The sequence below is a fragment of the Camelus ferus genome, chromosome 16 (assembly GCF_009834535.1).
Source record: "Camelus ferus isolate YT-003-E chromosome 16, BCGSAC_Cfer_1.0, whole genome shotgun sequence".
NCBI classification, from domain to species: domain Eukaryota; kingdom Metazoa; phylum Chordata; class Mammalia; order Artiodactyla; family Camelidae; genus Camelus; species Camelus ferus.
In genome coordinates this window covers 15,633,808-15,653,263 of record NC_045711.1, presented here as the reverse complement: position 1 = coordinate 15,653,263, position 19,456 = coordinate 15,633,808, and the positions used below count along the sequence as shown (strand labels likewise).

Below are 19,456 nucleotides of genomic sequence, written 5' to 3'. Positions count from 1 at the left end.
AACCAGCTCAGAAGACACGGACAAAGAACACGCTCTCCTGACGTTCATCCATTCGCGGGTACACTCTGTCCTCTCTCACATACACACACCGCAGCAGGTGGCAAGACATGGTCCTCCATAACACTAATGAAAACTTCGCTCTGAGACCTCATGAACATGCACGCTGCTCCCTGGAGGAGAGGGCTGGGTCCGCCCAGCCCTGCCAGGCTAAGAGGAAGATACAGCAGGGCTTGTGTTGGTCTGAAAGGTCCAACTCACAGGGAAAAATAGGTGGGCAACAAGGCAGCCTGATGACATTTTGGGAACTGGATCTGACTTTGCTATGATGTCCTATCGATTGGGTCATGGCTCTTAGGAGGCCCGCTGATGGGCAAGACAGTGCCTCAGAGAACCTTCAAGGAAAAGCTCCTGGCTGATGTGGTCTGAGCAAAAATGCCCGCAGCCCCAGCGCTCCGAGAGGCTGCTGCACCCTCAGCCTGTGTCTCATGCCGCCCGAGGCCGCGGCCACGTCCTGAGAGCTGCACAGCCGCAAAGACGCCCAAGCCCGCTTTGCACCAGCAACCGCGCGCGTGCACGGCGGGGGGGTGAGCAGCCTAGGAGTGGGAAACCGGGCTGTGCAGACAAAACTCCACCTTCCGCTCCCCAGTTCACAGCCTCCAAAAGCAGAGAAGCCAGCCCGGTCAGCCTCACCACCGCCCTGCTTCCACGCCTCCCTCCCACACTTCTGGGACTCCTTGCCGACTCGCAGTCCCTTTGAACCTCATCTGTTTTTGCCAAGGAGATAGTTTAGGAAGGTGGTTAACATAATTATACAAAAATCAGTAACTTTCTTACATTCCAGCAATAAAAAGTAAGAAAACATCACAAATGATTTCAATCAGTAAGGCCACAGCAATCACTGACGACAGACTACCTAAACACAAAAGCAAAATCATGCAGGACCTAGATGGACAAAAACAACTTTCTAGGATCTTAAACAGACTGGAATGAACATACCCTCTTCCCAGATGGGAAGACTTCTCATCATACTAAATGCTGCAAAATTGTCAATTTTCCCCAACTTAATAGACACATTTTTTTCAGGTGCTGAGGTAGAATAAACCAATGAGCAAAGCTAAAAGAATATAATCCACGCTCTTTTAGAAGGAAGTGGCGTGTGGATTAGCTGTGATTAAGGCACAAGATCTTTAGGCAAAGCTGTTGAGTTCTAACTGCCAAGCCAAGGAGTTGCCCCGGACGAAGCCGTGATGAGAGGTCCAGGCTAACTCCACCGCACCTCCCGCCCCCCCACCCCCAAGAAACACAGGATGCACCTTGAACAGTCCTTGAAGGCGGCGGTCGCTGTGACCCCAACTGCGCAGACTGCAAAGATATCGTCCTCACCAGGGCAAGGTGCCAGATTTACTTCCATTTGCTCATTGACTTCGCAGGTTTCTGAATTTCAGCTCAGGTCTATCCCACCCAACACAAGCCAAACGCTACTTCGAAGAAAAACACTCTATGCTTTTCAGGCTGCCTCTCACCCCAGCAACCAACAGATTCTCCTGAATTAAAAAAAAAAAGTCATCACAAGTCAGGCATGAACTAATTCCTGCCGTAAATCTCACTCTGTCCTTCCAAAGCCCAGCAGTGCGGCTCCCTGTGTACCCATGCACCCATTTCCATCACAAAATGAAAGAGGCGAGTGGCAGGAGCCCCCCTCATCTTTGAACGACTTTGCACAACTTCCCGGTCTATGGTACAAGGATCTCTTGCTCACTTATGCATTCAGTTGCCAAAGAACTTCAGAGAACCTACTCTACGCCTGCCCACAAGGGACTTCAAGTCTAGTGGGAAAGATAAACGAGCCAAGACAAAGTTCCGATACAGTATAACCTAGCACGCCTTCAGAACACAGATTCCAAGAGAACAGGGATTTCGTTTACTCTGCACTGCAACAGCCCCTGAACCAGCGCGGAGCCTGGCACACAGCAGGCATCCAATGAGCATTTACCGAATGAATGAAAGAATGAATGAGCACCATGTGCATACAATCCAGTAACAGAGCATTCACCTCAAGATACTTGTAGCATGTCCCAGTGCTGAGCACAGTATTAGGCACTTTTCAGGGAGTAGTTGCATGTCCTCATTGTCACGATTACCACGTGACCACAGTGACCGTGGTACAGCCTTTATTATGCCCATTTTGCAGATGAGGAAACTAGTGTGCAGAGCTCAGCTCAAGATCCCATAGTCGGTAACCAACAAACCAGATCAGTCCCATTTGAAAGCTGTTGCTACCTAGAACCATTAGGCACACAATGGTGCACTTCCTTTTTCTTATTCTGTTCTTTTTTATTTGATTTGATTTTTTAATTTTTAATTTTGTAATGGAGAGAACTGAGGATTAAACCCAGGACCCTGTGCATGTTAAGCACGCGCTCTACCACTGAGCTACACCCACACTCCCCCACTTCTGTGGTCCTCTTCAGGGGCCAGGGATGCTTCCCAAAGGATGGGCTACAGTGAAAGGGCAGAGCGGAGAGAGTCCAAAGAAGATGGAATGCGTGCAAAGATGGGAGAAGCAGACGAAGGAGAGGAGGAGACTTTTTCCCAGTTAAGTGCAGTGGGTTTAAAACTCTTCTCCCAGTCGCCGACACCCTCTCTATGCTGAGGTGAGCACTTCAAGAGAAAATACTGCTAACTCCACAGATTACATGTAAGCTCGACAATTCCTGCATCGTTAAACGGACTAGATCTGACCCCTGGCAGATTCCCGTTCAGAAGAACTCCAGCACCTGCACATTACGGAAGGCGAGCTAGGTGAGCGTCTGTGAGGACGGGCAACCCTCCAGCCCATCTCAGTCTTCCTTCAAAGACAGGAAAGTCATCCCTTCAAAGGCATGCAAGGACAAGAAGCCAGTGGCCTGCCAAAGCAACTTAATCCCACCCCTGAATTCCCAGAGTCCCATCCTATTGTTTCTAGATTTAAGAAGTCATGAAGCAACGCTGAGCTCATGCCTCGCTACATCCTGCACAAGAGAAAGTAAATGCTGCCCCTTTCATTTACCAGCATGGACCCCACAGTAAACTGTTTTAACCTTGTCGATAAACGTGAAACATGAGCATCAACTGCCTACAAGGCGCTGCGCTACACACACTGAGCACGCAACAGCGATCCTGACAGTCTGTGGTATTGTATCTGTAAGACGTCAAACATGAAAACTACGAGCATTTCAAAGAGTGATGAGCGCTGGGACAAAAGTGAACAGGATGATGGACCAGACAGCGAAGCAGGGAGGGAGGCCTCTTGAAGGTCTTTGAGCTCAGGCCCAGATGAGGGATGGCGAGGAAGAGGGCATACAGGAAGAGCAGACCCTCGGCCAGGCAGGGAAGGTGGGAAACAGCTTAAACAAGGCCCCCAGGTAGGAGAGAGCTTGGTGTGTTTGGGGCAAGGAAGGCCAACGTGGCTGGAGCAGCGTGGGGAAGGGTGGGTGGGTGGAACAGAATGAGTAAGGAAAGACAAAGGCAGGGTCAAGTCAGGCATGGTCTTCCGGGGCCACTGGACAGATTTGGGACACTGAGTGCAGTGAGATGCCACTGGAGACTTCTGAGCAGCAAAGTAACATGAACTGATTTTTGCTCTAAAAGGTTCACTCCAAATGTCATCAAAATGGATACATATCAGTGACGCACAATAGCAAACTGGCCCTCACTCTACCTGGTGCATGACACAGCCGATGCATCTGACAGGCAGGATCCGGCCACACACCAGCGTCTCAACAGAACAGGTGGAAAGCACCTCTTGGTGACCAGCTGCTCGGACTTCCCAGAATGTGCTTTCAAATGAGTAAGACCACCTACTATCTATTCTGAAACCCAACTTGACTTCCCCATTTGTCATCCCATCCACGGATGAGGCTGAAAATAAGGTTTTATGCCCAAGGCTCTTACCACTTCAAAACAAGTCCTGGAAAGAGACAGAGTGGTGCTCCTGGGACGCCAGGGAGGAAACATTGACACCTTGCTGACATTTCAATTTGGGCACTGAAGTAGAACCCCAAGACCAAGCGAGAAGAGCGATCCAAGTCTACCGTCAGGGGCCTCCCGGTCCCTTGGTCAGTCTGCTGTGATGGCTGATGCCAGCCTACAGGGCGAAGCAGAAGTCAAGATACTGGGGGATGGGGTACAGAGCGCATGCTTAGCAAGCACGAGGTCCTGGATTCAATCCCGAGTATGCCCATTTAAACAAACAAAAAAGTCAAGACATTAAAGATAGGTCAACTTGACTGTCATCTGCTCAATAACCAATACAGGAAAACACCATCTCTGCATCCAGCATATCAAAAGGCAGCCCACGTGAAGCTATATCTGTGGCGATTCCATGCCAGAAATCTGGGCTAATCTGACTCTGCTATTCATAAGTTCTCCCTCATGTGAAAGCACATGTGTTCGGGAAAGGAAAATGCTTCCAAGTCAATTTTAGACACTGCTACTTGGAAACCATCTGGAGTCCCTGGGAGCACAAGAAGCCACTGCGTCCCCTGCCCCCAAATGCCCACGGCAATTAGGGCAGTGTGCTTGCAGGGGAGTTTCGTGTCACCAGGGAGGCCCCCACCCCCGCCCTACCAGATGCCAGTTCAGGCTCCATTTCCCACCCAAGAAAGGTATTTGGTTTCTAGGTAAACCTAGTGGAGGGCCCTCCATGTCTGGAGCTCACATTTGAACTGCATCCAACGCTGGGTTCTCTGCTCTCCGCCTGCCTGAGAACTGCACACCTGAATTCCTTGGCCACTGCAGCCACGGAAATCCCTTCCCAGGGACAGAAGTTCCATGCACAATCCCCTCTACCGACCCGGCCTGCGTTCAGAGCGCCTCGAGCTCTGGAAGAGACCCACCGGAACCCTTATGTAACACTGATAGATGTTGGCACCCCGCAGAGCCGCTCCTGGAGACACCAGCCCAGATGTAGCCCATTTTCCCTGTGATGACAGCGGGCTGAGTCTTGCAGCTTCCAAGGGCCTGGCTCCTCCTGACTGTGGGCCCTCGTCCCCCTCCCCTACCTGGCTGTGATCTTTTGCTTATCTCATCTTCCAGGGGGAATTGGGCCTCCCTTTCTGCGGCCTCCCGCCCTCCCTCCACTGAAATCAGTCTCAGGACCAAGCCGACAGCAGCGCCATTCCACCAGCACCTTCCCTGCCCCCGCTCCCCCCACCCCGACAGAGCCGCTCTCCACCAAACGCCTCAACAAACCGGGCCAGGCAAGAGACCCAGAATCTCGTACAGTCATAGCCCCAGAAAACAAACACGGCAGGAGGGGCAGCCTCAACTCTGCCAAGCCGACCAGGCCCAGTACTTCCCCCGGACCCCCGAGGAGCCCTGAACTCGGCGCAGGGGAGGGCATCTTCGGAGAGCGACTGCGGCTCGGCTGCCTCCAGCACAACCAGAGCGAACACCTGTTTCCAGGAAGCTACGGGGCCAGAGGGAGAAGGGAGTCCCGGGGAAAGGCAGGGAGGACGAGGTGAAGGGGCAGCTGGGGACGCAGGTAAAGGATGCGTCACACTTCGCGCTTGGCAACCGGAGCCCCGGAGCGGCCGGCGGGGCGTCAGAAGGGGCTCCGGGGTCCGGGAAGTTCAGCGAGGAGGGGTCGCGCCCGCGAGCGGCGCCCCGAGGAGGTCCGCGCAGGGGAGGGCCGGCGGGGAGCGAAGGGAGGGGAGGACGGGAGGCCGGCGCGCTCGCTCCATCACCTGCGCGCCCCGGCGGATGCAGCCCGCGGCGCGCACCGGCCCGCGGCGGCCCGCGGGTGACCTACCTGCCCACCGTCTGGTTGGCCAGCTGGCGCATGCGGTTGAACTGCTTCTTCATCGTGGCCCCGCTGCCGCGCTAGCCCGGGGGCTGGGGAAGGACGGAGCAGCGCGGAGCCCGCCGCAGGGTTACATGGCTCCCGCGCGGAGCCTCCCGGGCGACGGCGGCGGCACTGCGGAGCCTCCGGGAGCCGTCTGGCCCGCGCGCGGCTCCCTCCCGGGGGCTCCACCGCCTACTCCTCCTCCCGCCGCGGCGCCGGCTGCCGCATCCTCCTCACGCGCGCCGCGGCGCCTTCATCGTTACGCCCGGGCCGCCCTGGGCGCCGGCCGGGTCCGCCCCGGCTGCCTGCCCCCAGCCCCGCTCCGGCGCGGGACGCGGGTCTCCGCAGGCTGGCTGGCCGGCTGGCCGGGGGTCCCCGCTGCGCCTGTGCGGAGGGCGCCGTGCATTCTGGGACTTGTAGTTTCGGCCCCGCGCCCACCTTTTCTCTGTCCAAAGTTTGCAAGTGCGGCGGGAGCCGAGGGGGAGAAGGCGGAGTCGCCTCCGGCTTTGCACTTCAGCATTCTAGCAAGGGAAAGGGTTTCCTGCTTTAAAAATAACAAGGTGGAACCAAGAATAAAACAGCAAATAAAGAAGGTGCGCATCTGACTTCCATTGTACCGTTTTTAAATGAGACACAGATGATGTACATTAACATGTTAGCTCCAGGTGTACTACATAATGATCTGATATTTGCATACATTACAAAATGATCACCACCGTAAGTCTACTAACCACAGGTCCCCATACAAAGTTATTGCAATACTACTGCCCATATTCCTTTTGCAGTATATCACATGCCCTTGACTTATGATATAACTGGGGTTTGTACCTCTCAATCTCCATCTATTCCGTCCACTGCCTGCCACCCTCCTCCTTTCTGGCAACCACCTGTTTGTATTTTAAGTGAATGTGCGGCATCGCTGCCTTGAATCCACAGGAGGAAGATGCGTGCCAGTAGGAACATGGTTCACAACGTTGCATAAGGCCCCCTGATTAACGTGGAGGGGCGGGGTTAAGCTTGGGGCACGGGGTTAAGAGGCATATTTTGACCCATGCATAGCGTGCATTCCAGACACCTGATCCTCAATCATCCCCAAACCTAGTGGATAACCAGAAGCCAATATAATGATATTGGCACCGGGATCACGGGCCCAATTTGCCTAGGACAACTTTCTTGGGTGGTTAGATTCCAGCCTCACAGCTGTTCTCATTCCTCTTCCACCCAGGAGACTAAGGGGCATCAGCTGTGGCAGGTCGGCAGCGTGTAACCCAGCTGCAGCCCTGTGGCATTAGCTGGCTCTTGAAAAGGGGTTGTGAAAAGGGGTTGAAAAGGTGACTGAAGTTAGGTTTCATCATCATCTACCAAGTAAGAGCCACGTTGTTGGGTGGTCGGGTCTTTCGATCAAACTGATAGGAGTTTAGATTAGAATTCCAAATACCAATTACATAGCCTTAGGGAAAAAGCACATAGTCTTTCTAAGCCGTCAGCTTTCTCAGTCTCTAATAGAGAATTAATACTGCCTGATAGACAGCAAAGTTAGGGAACTATTTGTTAAATTACCAACAGTCCAACAACACACAAACTTCTCTGTAGTAGCTGATGTCACATCCGTGTGCCACAAATGGGATTACAGTTAGTGTAACAGCAAAAATGCTATTCCTACAACAGCATTACCAATCTGATAAAGGAAAGAACTTCTTTGAAATGGGATATCCTGCATATGTTGACAACAGTTGCAAGATGGCCTAAATACGGTTCTAAGACTCTGGCTGGCCAGCTGAACAAAAGATGGTTTGAGGCATGTCTTGGCTGAATGAACATGAAATCTTTAATTAATTGTGAATTTAGCCTCAGCTTTATTAAGTCAGCAGCTCTAGCCAATTAATAAGTGAAGGCATTATTTGCTTTTAACCGACAGTGTTATGCCTACAATATCAAAATAATTTTTATAGAAACTGAAATTATTTCCATTTTGAAATTTTTTTAAACTGAGATACAGCACATTTATATGTGTGTATATATATATATACATATATATATGTAATACTGAGACATTAAGGGCACTGTATGACTTTTGGTAACATCTAGAACTTCACTGCCAATTTAGTAGCCACCACATGTGGCTATTGAAATTCAAATTAACTTAAATTAAAAATTTAGTTTCTCAGTCACCCTAGCCACATTCCAAAGGCTTCATATTCACAGCCCCTTGAAGTCAGGGGCCACTGTGCTGGACAGCACAGACACAGATCATCCCTCTATCTCAGAAAGCTCTATTAGACGGCACTAGTCTTTCAGAACTCTGGAAGACAACCCCAATATCACGTCAGCCTCCAGTCCTGAGATGTTTTAGTTCTGCTTCTCCGCAAAAGGCAGCCTGCCCTGCTGGAGTGTGGTCCAGTACTGTTCTTACTAACTGATAGGTTCTTCACAAATTTCCTGTTTTCCTATGATCTTTTCTTCCATCCAGGAAGCAGCCAGTGCATTTTCGCTTCCTACCCCAGGGAAGGGATGACAGTACAGAAAAAAGTGAAAGGAGTGTCCCGTTTACTCTTCTGATCTTTCAAAGCAGGCTTCAGAAGCACATGTGGGAGAATAGAGGTTTTTTTAAAGAAAGGGGTTTTGAGTTCTAAGACGATGGGCTTTGGAGCGTTAATAGTCTATGCCATGAATGGTAGAATCTGAAGAATATCCTGTCCTGCCTATTCTAGATAAAGAACCCACAGGCTGTGGGCTGTGGAAGATGATGACAGGGGGTGGGAGGGGAGTGAGGGAGAGGAAAAGTGCACAATGAATGTGCAGGTTTTATTATTGTTCAAAAATGTCACTGTCTACTTCTATAGGGATGGGTTATGCTTCCTGTCTTCTCATTGGGGTCAAGACCAGTCGTGATTTTCTTTGGCCGTAGACTATGTACAGAAGTGATTTATGCCACTTTGGAGCAGAAATTTTAGGAATTATTTTGTGACCCTACCCCTTTCTTTCTCCACTCTGCCATGAGACCAGGAATGAGTCAGAGGATCAGAGTCACAGCAACTCATCCGGAGTGAAAAATAATACCTCTGTGGTCGTAAGTCAGGTGTGTGTGGGGACTGTTTGTTACCACAGCATTGTTGAGTCTCAGCTGACTACTCCAGAGGGAAGCTCCGAGAAAGGGACTTCCTCCTGCCCCTCCCCAGGGTCAGAACTTGAGTTGGGTACAGGGAGGTTGGAGGCAGATCTATCATGTAACTTTGGGTCATATAGCAAAGGTCACAGAAACCCTGTGTCTTCTAGGGCACAGGAGAAGTAAAGATGTCCACATGGAAGGCTGGAAGTGCCCCCTAGTTCAGTCCTGTGGTGGCTCCAGACTTCCCTGCACCAAGCCACGTGCAGTGAACATGTGTCTACCTTGAGGGTTTATGAGAGTACCATGAAGAACTGCCCATGATGCTGCTGGCATCAAAGATGAGAAAGCAGCAATGGCTGAGGATGCGGAATGAAGCAGCCCCAAGTTACCTGAAATTTCATTTCTACAACCAGAAGAATGGACTGGAAGTTCCAGTTAAGTACATTTGAAGAAGATGATGAAAAGGAGGAAGAGAGAGGAGGCAGAGAAGGAGGAGAAGGAAAGGGGAGAGGGAGGCAGGGGAGGGGAAGAGGTGGGAGGGGGCAGGAAGGAAGAAAGGAAGACAATATTCCACTCCGGAGCCCCTGAATTGGAGCAGTTTTAGCATCTTCATTCTGCGTCCCAGCATGGGCTGGAGCTGCCCTGCACAACTCAGGAGTCACTAGAGACATGCCCAACCCAGGAGTCACTAGAGACATTTTAAATTAAGTCAAATAAAAGGAGAACTTTAGTTCAACTAGACTAGCCACATTTCAAGTACCCCCAAAACCACACGTAGCTGGTGGCTGCCATGTTAGACAGTGTAAAACAGGACATCTGTGCCATCACAGAGAGCTCTCTTGGACAGTGCTGGTCTGCAGAACGGACTTCAGGATGCAGGGTCCAGCAGAAGAGAGAGAACTGGACAGGAGGTGACAAGCTCAGTGTAACTACAGGTGGTCACTGTACGTGACCTCTCCAGGCTACACTTTACTTATCTGGGGCTTACCCCTCATATGGGGGTTTACAGTACAAGATCTCTAAGTCTTAAGTTTTGCAGCCAACAGATTGAGTAGTCTATTTGCTCAATAAATTGCTGTTGGCCTGGGAGGGCAGGGGCATAGCTGACTGGTAGAGTGCATGCCTAGCACGCACAAGGTCCTGGGTTTAATCCCCAGTATCTCCATCAAAATAAATAAATAAACCTAATTACTCCTTCAAAACAAAAAACAACCCAACATTGAATTTAAACTATTTCTTTCAAAGATTCAAAAATGGGTCATTCGCCTGCTATTTAAAGTGTTCCAGAGCACAGAAATAAAATAAAAGCCACTCAGTTCATTCCATAAAACTGGCCTAACCATGCTACTAAACGTGATGAAGATACCATAGACACGAAACAACAAACCAGAAGCTCAAAAATAGATACAAAAATCATGCATCAAATAAATTCACTAATAAAAGGTTAGTGAATAAAATCTAACAGTATATATATTTACATATAAATGCACATACATTTTAATAGTATTTATTGAAGAATGAATAGTTCAGATAAATTAAAAAATAAAAACCACATGTATTCTTACTAACCAGACAACATTATGAGTTTATAAATATATTTCAAACATAGGATCACACTTGTTAGGTCACTATGTCATTTCTCATCTTCTGTTATTCAGAATTTCTCTGTGATCAACATGTTGGTGGCTGAAACATTACATATAAACTTATTCCCTGAAGATCAAAATTAAAGAATTAGATTTTCTGCATCAAGGTACAAACCACTATAAATAAAACAGGTAAACAACAAGAATGTACTGTACAGCACAGGGAATTATATTCAGTATCTTGCAGTAACCTATAATGGAAAAGAATCTATATTATATATCTATAATATATATGTGTTATATATATCACATACATAACAATCTATCATATATATATAACCACTTTGCTGTACCACTGAAACTAGCACAGTATTGTCAATCAACTATAGTTCAACTTAAAAAAAAGAATTTCTGCATCAAAGTGTGTCCATTTTTCGAGCCTCTTATGGCATCACCAAATTATCCTCTAGAAAAAAAAAATGGAAACATTTTGCAGGTCCACCTACCATGCACAAATGCTCTATTTTCCCCACGCCCTGACCTACACGGAATATTACCACTTTTAATAATCTTGCCAGATGAATAGCTGAGAAATAGCACTGTAGTGCTGTTTTATTTTGTGGGTATTTTTAAAATCTCGTTAAATGTTTTTTGCACGTGTTTCGTGGTTGTTAGTATTTCTTCCGTGGTTAATTGCTTGCTTGTTTATATCCTTAGCCTGGTTTTGTCTATGGGGTCCCATACGCCCTCACTGATTTTAAAAAGCTCTTTAGTTATATTAAATATACTAATGCTATTGTATCTTTTGGCAAATGTTTCCTCTAGTTTGGTCTTTCCCTTTAAAAATCTCTAATGTTGATTTTTGTCTTCCAGGAATTTTACATTTTTAATGTGGTCAAATCCATCAATCTTTATGTTTTATGCCTTTAGTTTAATGCTCAGAAAGCCTACTCTATCCCCGAAGGGTGGAAATATTCAATTGTATTTTTCGTCTAAGCCCTTTTCTGTGTTAATTCTCTTTATTTAGAGTAAATTTTAAATTCAGCTTTAGGGACCAAAAAGTTAACTAGAGCCAGTCGTTTTAACTCTTTTCCTCCTCCAATATCATTTTGAAATAACTCAAATATATATACATAGATACACATATGCATACATATATATAATAGAGAAATTCTGTGTCACTCATGGAAATTAGAGAAAGATCCTACATGCAATCTTGGCAGAAAATGGTACCGGTGATTTCTGAGCGAGGGGAGCACTGGCCAGGCAACTCTGTGTGGGAACCTTTTGGGGGAAGTTAAGTGGAGACCTACACCATCTCTGGTAGACCACTGCCCCCACCATCTCAGCCACCAAATGCTGAGTAACCAGATCTCTCTATGTGAGAATGGACAAATAGAAAAAAAAAGACTCAGCAGTTCAATATAATAGTAAAGATGATGAGGATTGTGGTGGCAAGTGATGATGAAGGTAATTAACAATAAACCATAGAGCTAAGCACTACTGTAAGTATTACATTATTTAATCCTTAGAAGAACCCTGGTTGGGGCAGGGTGTAGCTCAAGTGGCAGAGCGCATGCTTAGCATGCATGAGATCCTGGGTTCAATCCCCAGTATCTTCTCCAAGAATAAATAAATAAACCTAATTACCTCCCCCTACTAAAAATCCTGGAAAGAGGGTTTTATTACACCCGTCAAATATATCAAAGCTCAGAAGGTTCAAGCGTCACAACTGAGATTCAAACCCAGGTTTTCCTAGTTCAGATGCCTGTGCTTTTATTACAGGCTGTTACTTCCATAAAACAGGGAAGCTAATCTGAGAATTCAGAGAAATGTCCTCCCATGAAAAAGTTAAGCAGGACGTCAGGGAAATATATTTTTACAGTCTAATTTGTATTCTTGGTGAGAGCGGAGAGAACATTGCTTTAATATGACAGGAGCTGGTTGCCATAAGAAAGAGCCACATTGAACAAGAAAGAGCTCTTGGATAAGAAACATATGACTCCTAAACTAATGAAACTCAATAGGAGCAGGAAATAGCAGATTTGGCACTGCCCAAAGCGAAATCGGCACATTCAAAGACGGGCTGGAAGAAAGCTCCCGAAATTCAGAGGAAAAAAGTAGGTAATTCAATGAAATGAAGGGAGAAGGAAGAGAGACATGGAATCTTTTGCAGAACATTAAATATATATATAAATAAATATAATAGAATATTATTGTAATAGAATCGAATATATATGTAATAGAATTTCCAGAGCAGACGATGAAGAAAATAGCATAAAAATTCTTGAAAAATATCTTGCCCAGCTGAAGAAAGCCCCAAATCAAAATCTAAATAATTCATCGTGTCAGAAAATATTACCACGGAGGGTAGGCGTGGGGGCCCTAGATGTATCTTGGTAAAATTTCTAAATTTCAAAGATAGGTACACACTGTATCACACGTTTGAAAGTTGCTAACAGCGTAGATCTTAAAATTTCTCAGCCTAGGAAAAACGTTTGTCATTTGTGTGGCATGGATGTTCACTAGACTTATACTGTGATCATTTTGCAATATATAGAATCATTACGTCGCACACCTGAAGCTAATATAGTGTCATCTGTCAATTATACTTCAATTGAAAACAAGCACCATAACAACCCAAAAAACACAGACAGATACATATGCATGTAAGTGCTACTCAGAGAATAGAGGTTTGTCGCTGAAGAAAAGAAAAGCTGATTCCTTCATGCTTCCTACTTGCAACACTCAATGCCAATAAAATTTGGAGCCATGTTTACAAAGCTCCAGCGGAAACAGGTTGTAACTCAAGTGCAACTCAAAAATCCTACATCTGGTCTCACATTCACAACCAAGGGCAAAAGAAAAACCACTTTTAAACGTGCAAAAAAAACGTGGAAAGGTTTATCAGCTACCCACTCGCTAAAAATATTACTGAAAAATTATTCTTCCCGCAAGAACTAAAACTCAAAATACAGAACAAGAAAAAACATTTTCCGCATGACCTCAGGGTAGAGAATGATTTCTTTCTTTGGCGGCAGGGAAGAGGTAATTACGTTTATTTCTCTACTTTAACTTTTTTTAATAGAGGTACTGGGACTTGAACCCAGGACCTCATGCATGCTAAGCAGGTACTCTACCACTGAGCTACATATACCCTCCCCCTGGAGAATCATTTCTTAAACACGACACCCAAAATTCTCACCCTAAAGGAAATATTGATAAATTAGGTTACTTAACAATGAAAGACTTGGTTTATCAGATAATATCATTAAGGAAATGAAAAAGCAATCCTCAGAGTGGGAGAAGTTACTTGCAATATGTATAACAAAGGACTCAATCCAGAATATAGAAAGAATTTCACAATACAATAGGAAAAGGGCCGAAAACCTAAAAGAAAAATGGATGAGAGACTTGAACATTTACCTTACCACGGAGATGAATTCAAAAGGCCAAAGGACATAGGGAAAGTGGCTTACCCTCATTAGTCATCCAATATCTGTCAATTGATTTTACAACGGGTACCTCCACACGCACACAGAATGGCTAAAATTGAAAAAGGCTGGCAAAACCAATGCTGCTGACACTGTAGATTAGCTGAAACTCATATATTTTGATGATCTGGAAATCAGGGAAAGCACCTCAGAAAGCTCTTCTGCATTATCAGCGGAGGCTTAGCAGTAAGCAAACCCCATGACCCAACAAGGTCACGTGTTCAACAAAAAACATGTCTATATCTCTGCCAAAAGACATGTGCTGGACTATTTGTATCAGCAACATTTTCAATAGTCAAAAACTGGAATCAATTAAAGTCCACCAACAGCAGACTGGATAAATAAAAGGTGACACTTGCATGCAATGGAATACTATACAGCAAGAAAAAATGAATTACTGCTGCATCCAGCAACAGGTGAAAACACGGATAAATCTCACAAACAAGGCTGAGCAGAAAAAGCCAGACTCAGAAACACTGGATGATTTCATTTATGTAAAGTTCAAAAACAGGTGAAACCAAGTGAATGGGGTGAATGAAAGCAGATGGGGGTTCTAGGCTCCTCGGGTGGCTTACATTTAGGGTGACCATAGTCCTGGTTTGTCTCGGATTGTTCTGGATGTTGTCTTGGCTTCCTATTGGAGTCAGCATTCATCCTGAAAAACAGTGTTCTGATCTAGAGAACAAATCATATGGTCACCCCCACTGGCCCCTGTCCTTGCCAGATCTGCTCCCCCGGGAAAGGGGCAGTGTGAACCCTTGCCAATTGGCTGCAGCAGAAACATCAAGGGCTTGAATCTTACCTTGGGCTTGGGAGAGTAGCAAGAATGCAGGACTCCACATGCCTTCTAGGCATCCACATGGCCCAAAGAGTGACAGTTCCCCATCCCACAGCAGTCCGCGCTGACTCTGGCCTGGAGGTCCCTGGCTGGACCATAATACCAATGGAGTGAGATCACGCCTTCTAAGGAGCCCCTTCAGCTGGAAGTGGTAATAAGTGGGAAGTCCAGGGACTTCCCTCTCATCAGCTGTGGCATCAGCTTCCTGCCCTGTAGGCTAGGAGGCACCTGGGCCCATCTCAAGACAACCCATCTTAGGTGATAGCAAATTCTCAAGTCTCCAATAATATACATTTGTGTTCCAATTTTACAACCAAAGGCAGGAACAGTGCACCCTTCTTTCCATACTTGACACTTGGAGGTGATCCGGACTTTGGAGTAATAAAGTGGACTTCCAATTTCCACTTTGAGCCCTTCCTGGGGGACCATTATTCATCTCCACTAAACAGTAAACACAGATATTTATTTACATTATTCTGATGACAATATAATTACATTATTAGTAATATTTGTGATAGTTAACGTGACGTGCCCACAGAGCTGGCAAAACGTTACCTCTGGGCATGTGTGTGTGGGTGCTTCCAGGAGAGGCTGCTTTAGAATCAGTAGACTGAGTAGAGAAGGTCCCTCCTCGCCAGTGTGTGTGGGCACCACCCAATCCATTAAGTGACTGGAGAGGACAAAAAGGCGGAGGAAGGGAGAATTCTGTCTTCTTCAGCTGGGACATCTATCTTCTTTTGCCCTCCTGGGTCAAAGTTCCTGGTTCTAGAACTTCTAAACTCCAGGATTTCCACCACTGGCTTTGCTGGTTCTCCAGCTCGCGGACGGCAGACTGGGGTCTGTCTCACCCTCCATAATCATATGAGCCATTTTCCATAATAAATTTCTGTATTTCTGCATCTATATAGACTCCACAGAGAGAGACACACGGATGGCATCTTTGTATCTTTACATGTCTCCTTATGTACATCTTCATAGATTTACCTACATATAGAGATGTAGGTATCACTACAGATACCTCATTCTGTACGTCCCTGTATCTTAATCTTTACCTATTAGTATGTACATGTATCAATACTCAGTCCCCTTCCAGCCTCTTGATGCCACTGCTCTATGTCTCCAATTGTCACGTATTTTCCTAGAACAATACATTGCCCACCACATCGTTCACTATGTCACCTCCTCTTTAGTTACAGCCTCAATGACCTGGTTCTGTTTACTTACTTCCATACCTGTTCCTGCAGCAGCCTCAACTTGGCTCAACCTGCCTCTCTGGCTTCTCTGCCTCTCCCGTGTTAACGGCAAGTCCCACCACGGTGCGGAGGGGGTGTCTCCAGCCAAGCCATCAGCTTGGCCTAGGCATCCTACTGATTCCTGATCCGCTCTTGCTTCTATTTTCCGGCTGCTCTTAAGTCAACCTTCCTCCATTTTTATTAAAACTCCTACCCGACTCTTCTTCTCCCCAGTAGGTGAAGGTCATCTCTCCCTCTTGTTTCAAGTATAAAGTGGAAGCCACCATATGACAACGTCCTCAGTCTCCTCCCACCACACCTGTTAACGTATCCACATCTCCCCCAACCCTCCTCTTCCCGAAGGCAACTCAACCTCAGTACCATTCCCTCTCCCCTCCTCTCTTGTGCGTACTACCTAATTCTCATTCGCCTTTAAGTTAGCTCCACTATCTCTCCTCTTGAAAAATCAGCCCTTTAAATTTGTGACTCTCTGCTCCGCCCTTGTGTGTCATCTTCCTCACACAGCCGTACTTCTTGGAAGGCATGCCTGGACTCACTGTCTCCATTTCCTCCCCTCCCTTCAATTTCTTGGTCCACACCCACCCAAGACGCTCTCATGGTTACCAGCCGCCTCCTTGTCATCAAATTAAACAACACTCTTCACTCCTTACCTTACGGAGCTCAGCAGCACTAAGCAGGACTAAGGGCGCCCTCTTGCTTGACATTTTCTCCCATCTCAGTGCCTGGGTACCATCTCCTCCTGATCTTCCTCCTGGCTTTGTAGCCACACCCTCTCTTCTCCTTCACCAGCATCTCATGTGTTGGTTTCTTCAGCATCCTTTTTTCTTGCTCAACACTGTTGTGTGGATCATAGCCATTCCATGATTTCAGTTATCTTCTGTACGCTGACTTCTCCCATCTCTAAATCTCTCCGCAAGGTGGTCTGACCTCCCCAGTGAATGCTTCTGACTTGCGTGTCCTACAGGCAATGGACACTCAAAAATCAAATTCACAGTTTTTCCTATCAAGTCACCCATTCTGGCCTTTTGCCCCTGTGAATGGAGCTAACACACACTGGACGTCCCACTGTCCTTCCCAGATTCAAGTCCTCTCTCTCCTCTGTCACCCGCATCCAGCGATCAAGTCCCATACATTCCATGCTATTCACACGTTTCAAATCGACCTTAGCCTCTCTCTTCCTACCACCGTGTTCTTGGTCGAGTTACACCTGCTTGTTTGCTGGTTTAATCCAGGATCTTAAGCCACTACCATCACTCTTCCCCCCACCCTCACCCCATCATTCCTTGGGGACTAAATTCAGCGTGTGGAGTTTCCCTTTAAGTTCTCCTGCCTGTGGAGCAAGGAGGGCACCAGTCATTTTCACAAACTAGTTCACAACCTACTGGGCTGCCCTCCCGTACCCTTGTCCCTCCAGTCCATCTCCACGTCTGAGCCAGTTGTCTTCCCAAGATGTAAAGCTCATTATAGCCCCTCCTCGCTTAAACCCTTCAACGAGGCCCTCTCGTTTTAAAGGTAAGCTCCCTCCCTCAGTGTGTCTTATGAAGCCCTTCATGACCCGGCCCCTGCTTGCTTTCTATTATGGGCTGCCCTGTGTCCCCCCCGACCCCCAAATTCATGTGTTGAAGTCCTTATCCCCCCAGTACCTCAGAATGTGACTTTATCTGGAGATAGGATCTTTACAGAGGTGGTCAAGTGAAAACGAGGTCATTAGAGTGGACCCCAATCCAGAACGACCAAGGTCCTTATGAAAAGGGCAAGTGTGCTCACAGACGCAGACCTACAGAGAGGGAACTCACGTGAAGGTACAGGGAGGGCGCCGTGGGGACGTGAAGATGGCCATCCACAAGCCAAGGAGAGAGGTTCAGAATAAATCCTTCCATCACAGCCCTCAGAAGAGCTCCTGCCAACACCTCGACTCTGCACTTCTACCCCAAGACAACACATTTCTACCACCCAGGCTGCGGCACTTTGCTTCCGCAGCTCCAGCGAGCAGGTGCAGCTCCCCGTTTTTCTCTCCCTCTTCCTACACCCCCACCCCCACTCCCCTGCCTGCTCGCTCCAGTCTCTAGCCATCCTGAGTTTCCTGCATCCCCACAACGTGGGAGACTCTCATGTCTCGCCAGACCTTGGCACAGGCGGCTCCCTCTGCTTGCAAGGCCCTCCTCCCGGGCTTCTCCCTGGCCACCTCCACTGTCACCACTAGCGTGGCTTGGTGGTCTCCTGGGGAGGGTCTTTCTTGACCATCCTCCCCGCCCAAGATTCCGTGCCAAGCCCTTTCCCTGGCACACAGCACAGGGGAGGGACTGGAATGTACTTACTGCCACGCAAGCACTTGTCGGACTAGGCTGTCACTCCTTCGTTGTCTGTCTCCTCTTCTAGGTGACCGACTCCTCTCGAGCAGGGGTTGCGTAAAGCCGTCGACAGTTTGCTGCCTCTTGGTAACAGCACCCCAGCCTTCTCGTAGAAGATCTCACTCACCTTCAGCACTGTCTTCCATGAGATGCAGCTGATCCTGTGTCACAGCCAACGGCTGCACAGGGGACCCCAGCTCCGGGAATGAAGGTGTAGCTCATCCTCATGACACAGAGGCGGGTTCAGGGATGAGACCACTGAGAGACAGCTGTCAGATTTCTGCTGTGACTCTCAGGAAAGAGAAACTCTGTTTGCTGGAATTGCTAATCTGGCAGGATGGACACCTGGGGCTTCCGGTAACCTGTGACCTTCTGGCTTCCACGTGGGGAGAGCCCCCCAGAAAGTACAGCCAGAGCAAGGGAGGCAGGGCCCCGGCGTGGACTAGAGCTGACGCCCCCCATTCGGGGGCTCTCGTGGTATCTCAGCCCCTCCACGTGGTTTACACATTCACTGGTGAGCTAATGACGGGCAGGAATTAATTTAGGAGAGAAGAGGAGATAAAACCACAGGCTTCCTCGGGCAGTCTGTGCATATCTGATAGCTCACCTTGATGCCCGATTTATTTTACATCACCGTTCAGTTGGCTCAGTTGCTAAACCACTGAAAACACTGGGGTGGCTAAGTTGTGCGTGCACGTATTTTAATAGCATATTTGTAACTACAGAATTGATTTTTCACCAAAGTCCTCATTTCTGAGTGTCACTGGTGGGGGCTGCAGGCGACAGGTGCAGCATGTGGGGTCAGGGACACTGGAGGTGAGTAAAGTGTGACTCCTGGTGATGCCAATTTTTAGGTGTGCCACCTCAAGCAATTTACTGAGCCTCCCAGAGCTCGGTCTGGCCACACGTACACTGGGGATAATGGCAGTTGGCTTCACGGTGCCTTTGGGAGGGTCCAGTGAAATAACACACAGCACGATGCCTGGTACATCATGTAGTCA

The 19,456-nt window shown here is 47.6% G+C and overlaps 1 protein-coding gene across 4 annotated transcripts in view; it reads right to left on the bottom strand.

The window, feature by feature from the left end:
- The window catches only part of ARHGAP44 (Rho GTPase activating protein 44), a 102,488-nt gene extending 96,284 nt beyond the window's left edge, over positions 1 to 6,204 (bottom strand). For 2 of the 4 annotated variants that reach the window (XM_032498832.1, XM_032498833.1), the window contains exon 1: positions 5,792 to 6,202. In XM_032498832.1, coding sequence (XP_032354723.1) covers positions 5,792 to 5,844 — 53 coding nt within the window. In that variant the 5' untranslated portion in view covers positions 5,845 to 6,202. Of the gene's footprint in view, positions 1 to 5,791 lie in introns of all 4 variants that reach the window. The other 2 variants (XM_032498834.1, XM_032498831.1) reach the window with 2 other exon arrangements.
- Positions 6,205 to 19,456: the final 13,252 nt, after the last annotated feature.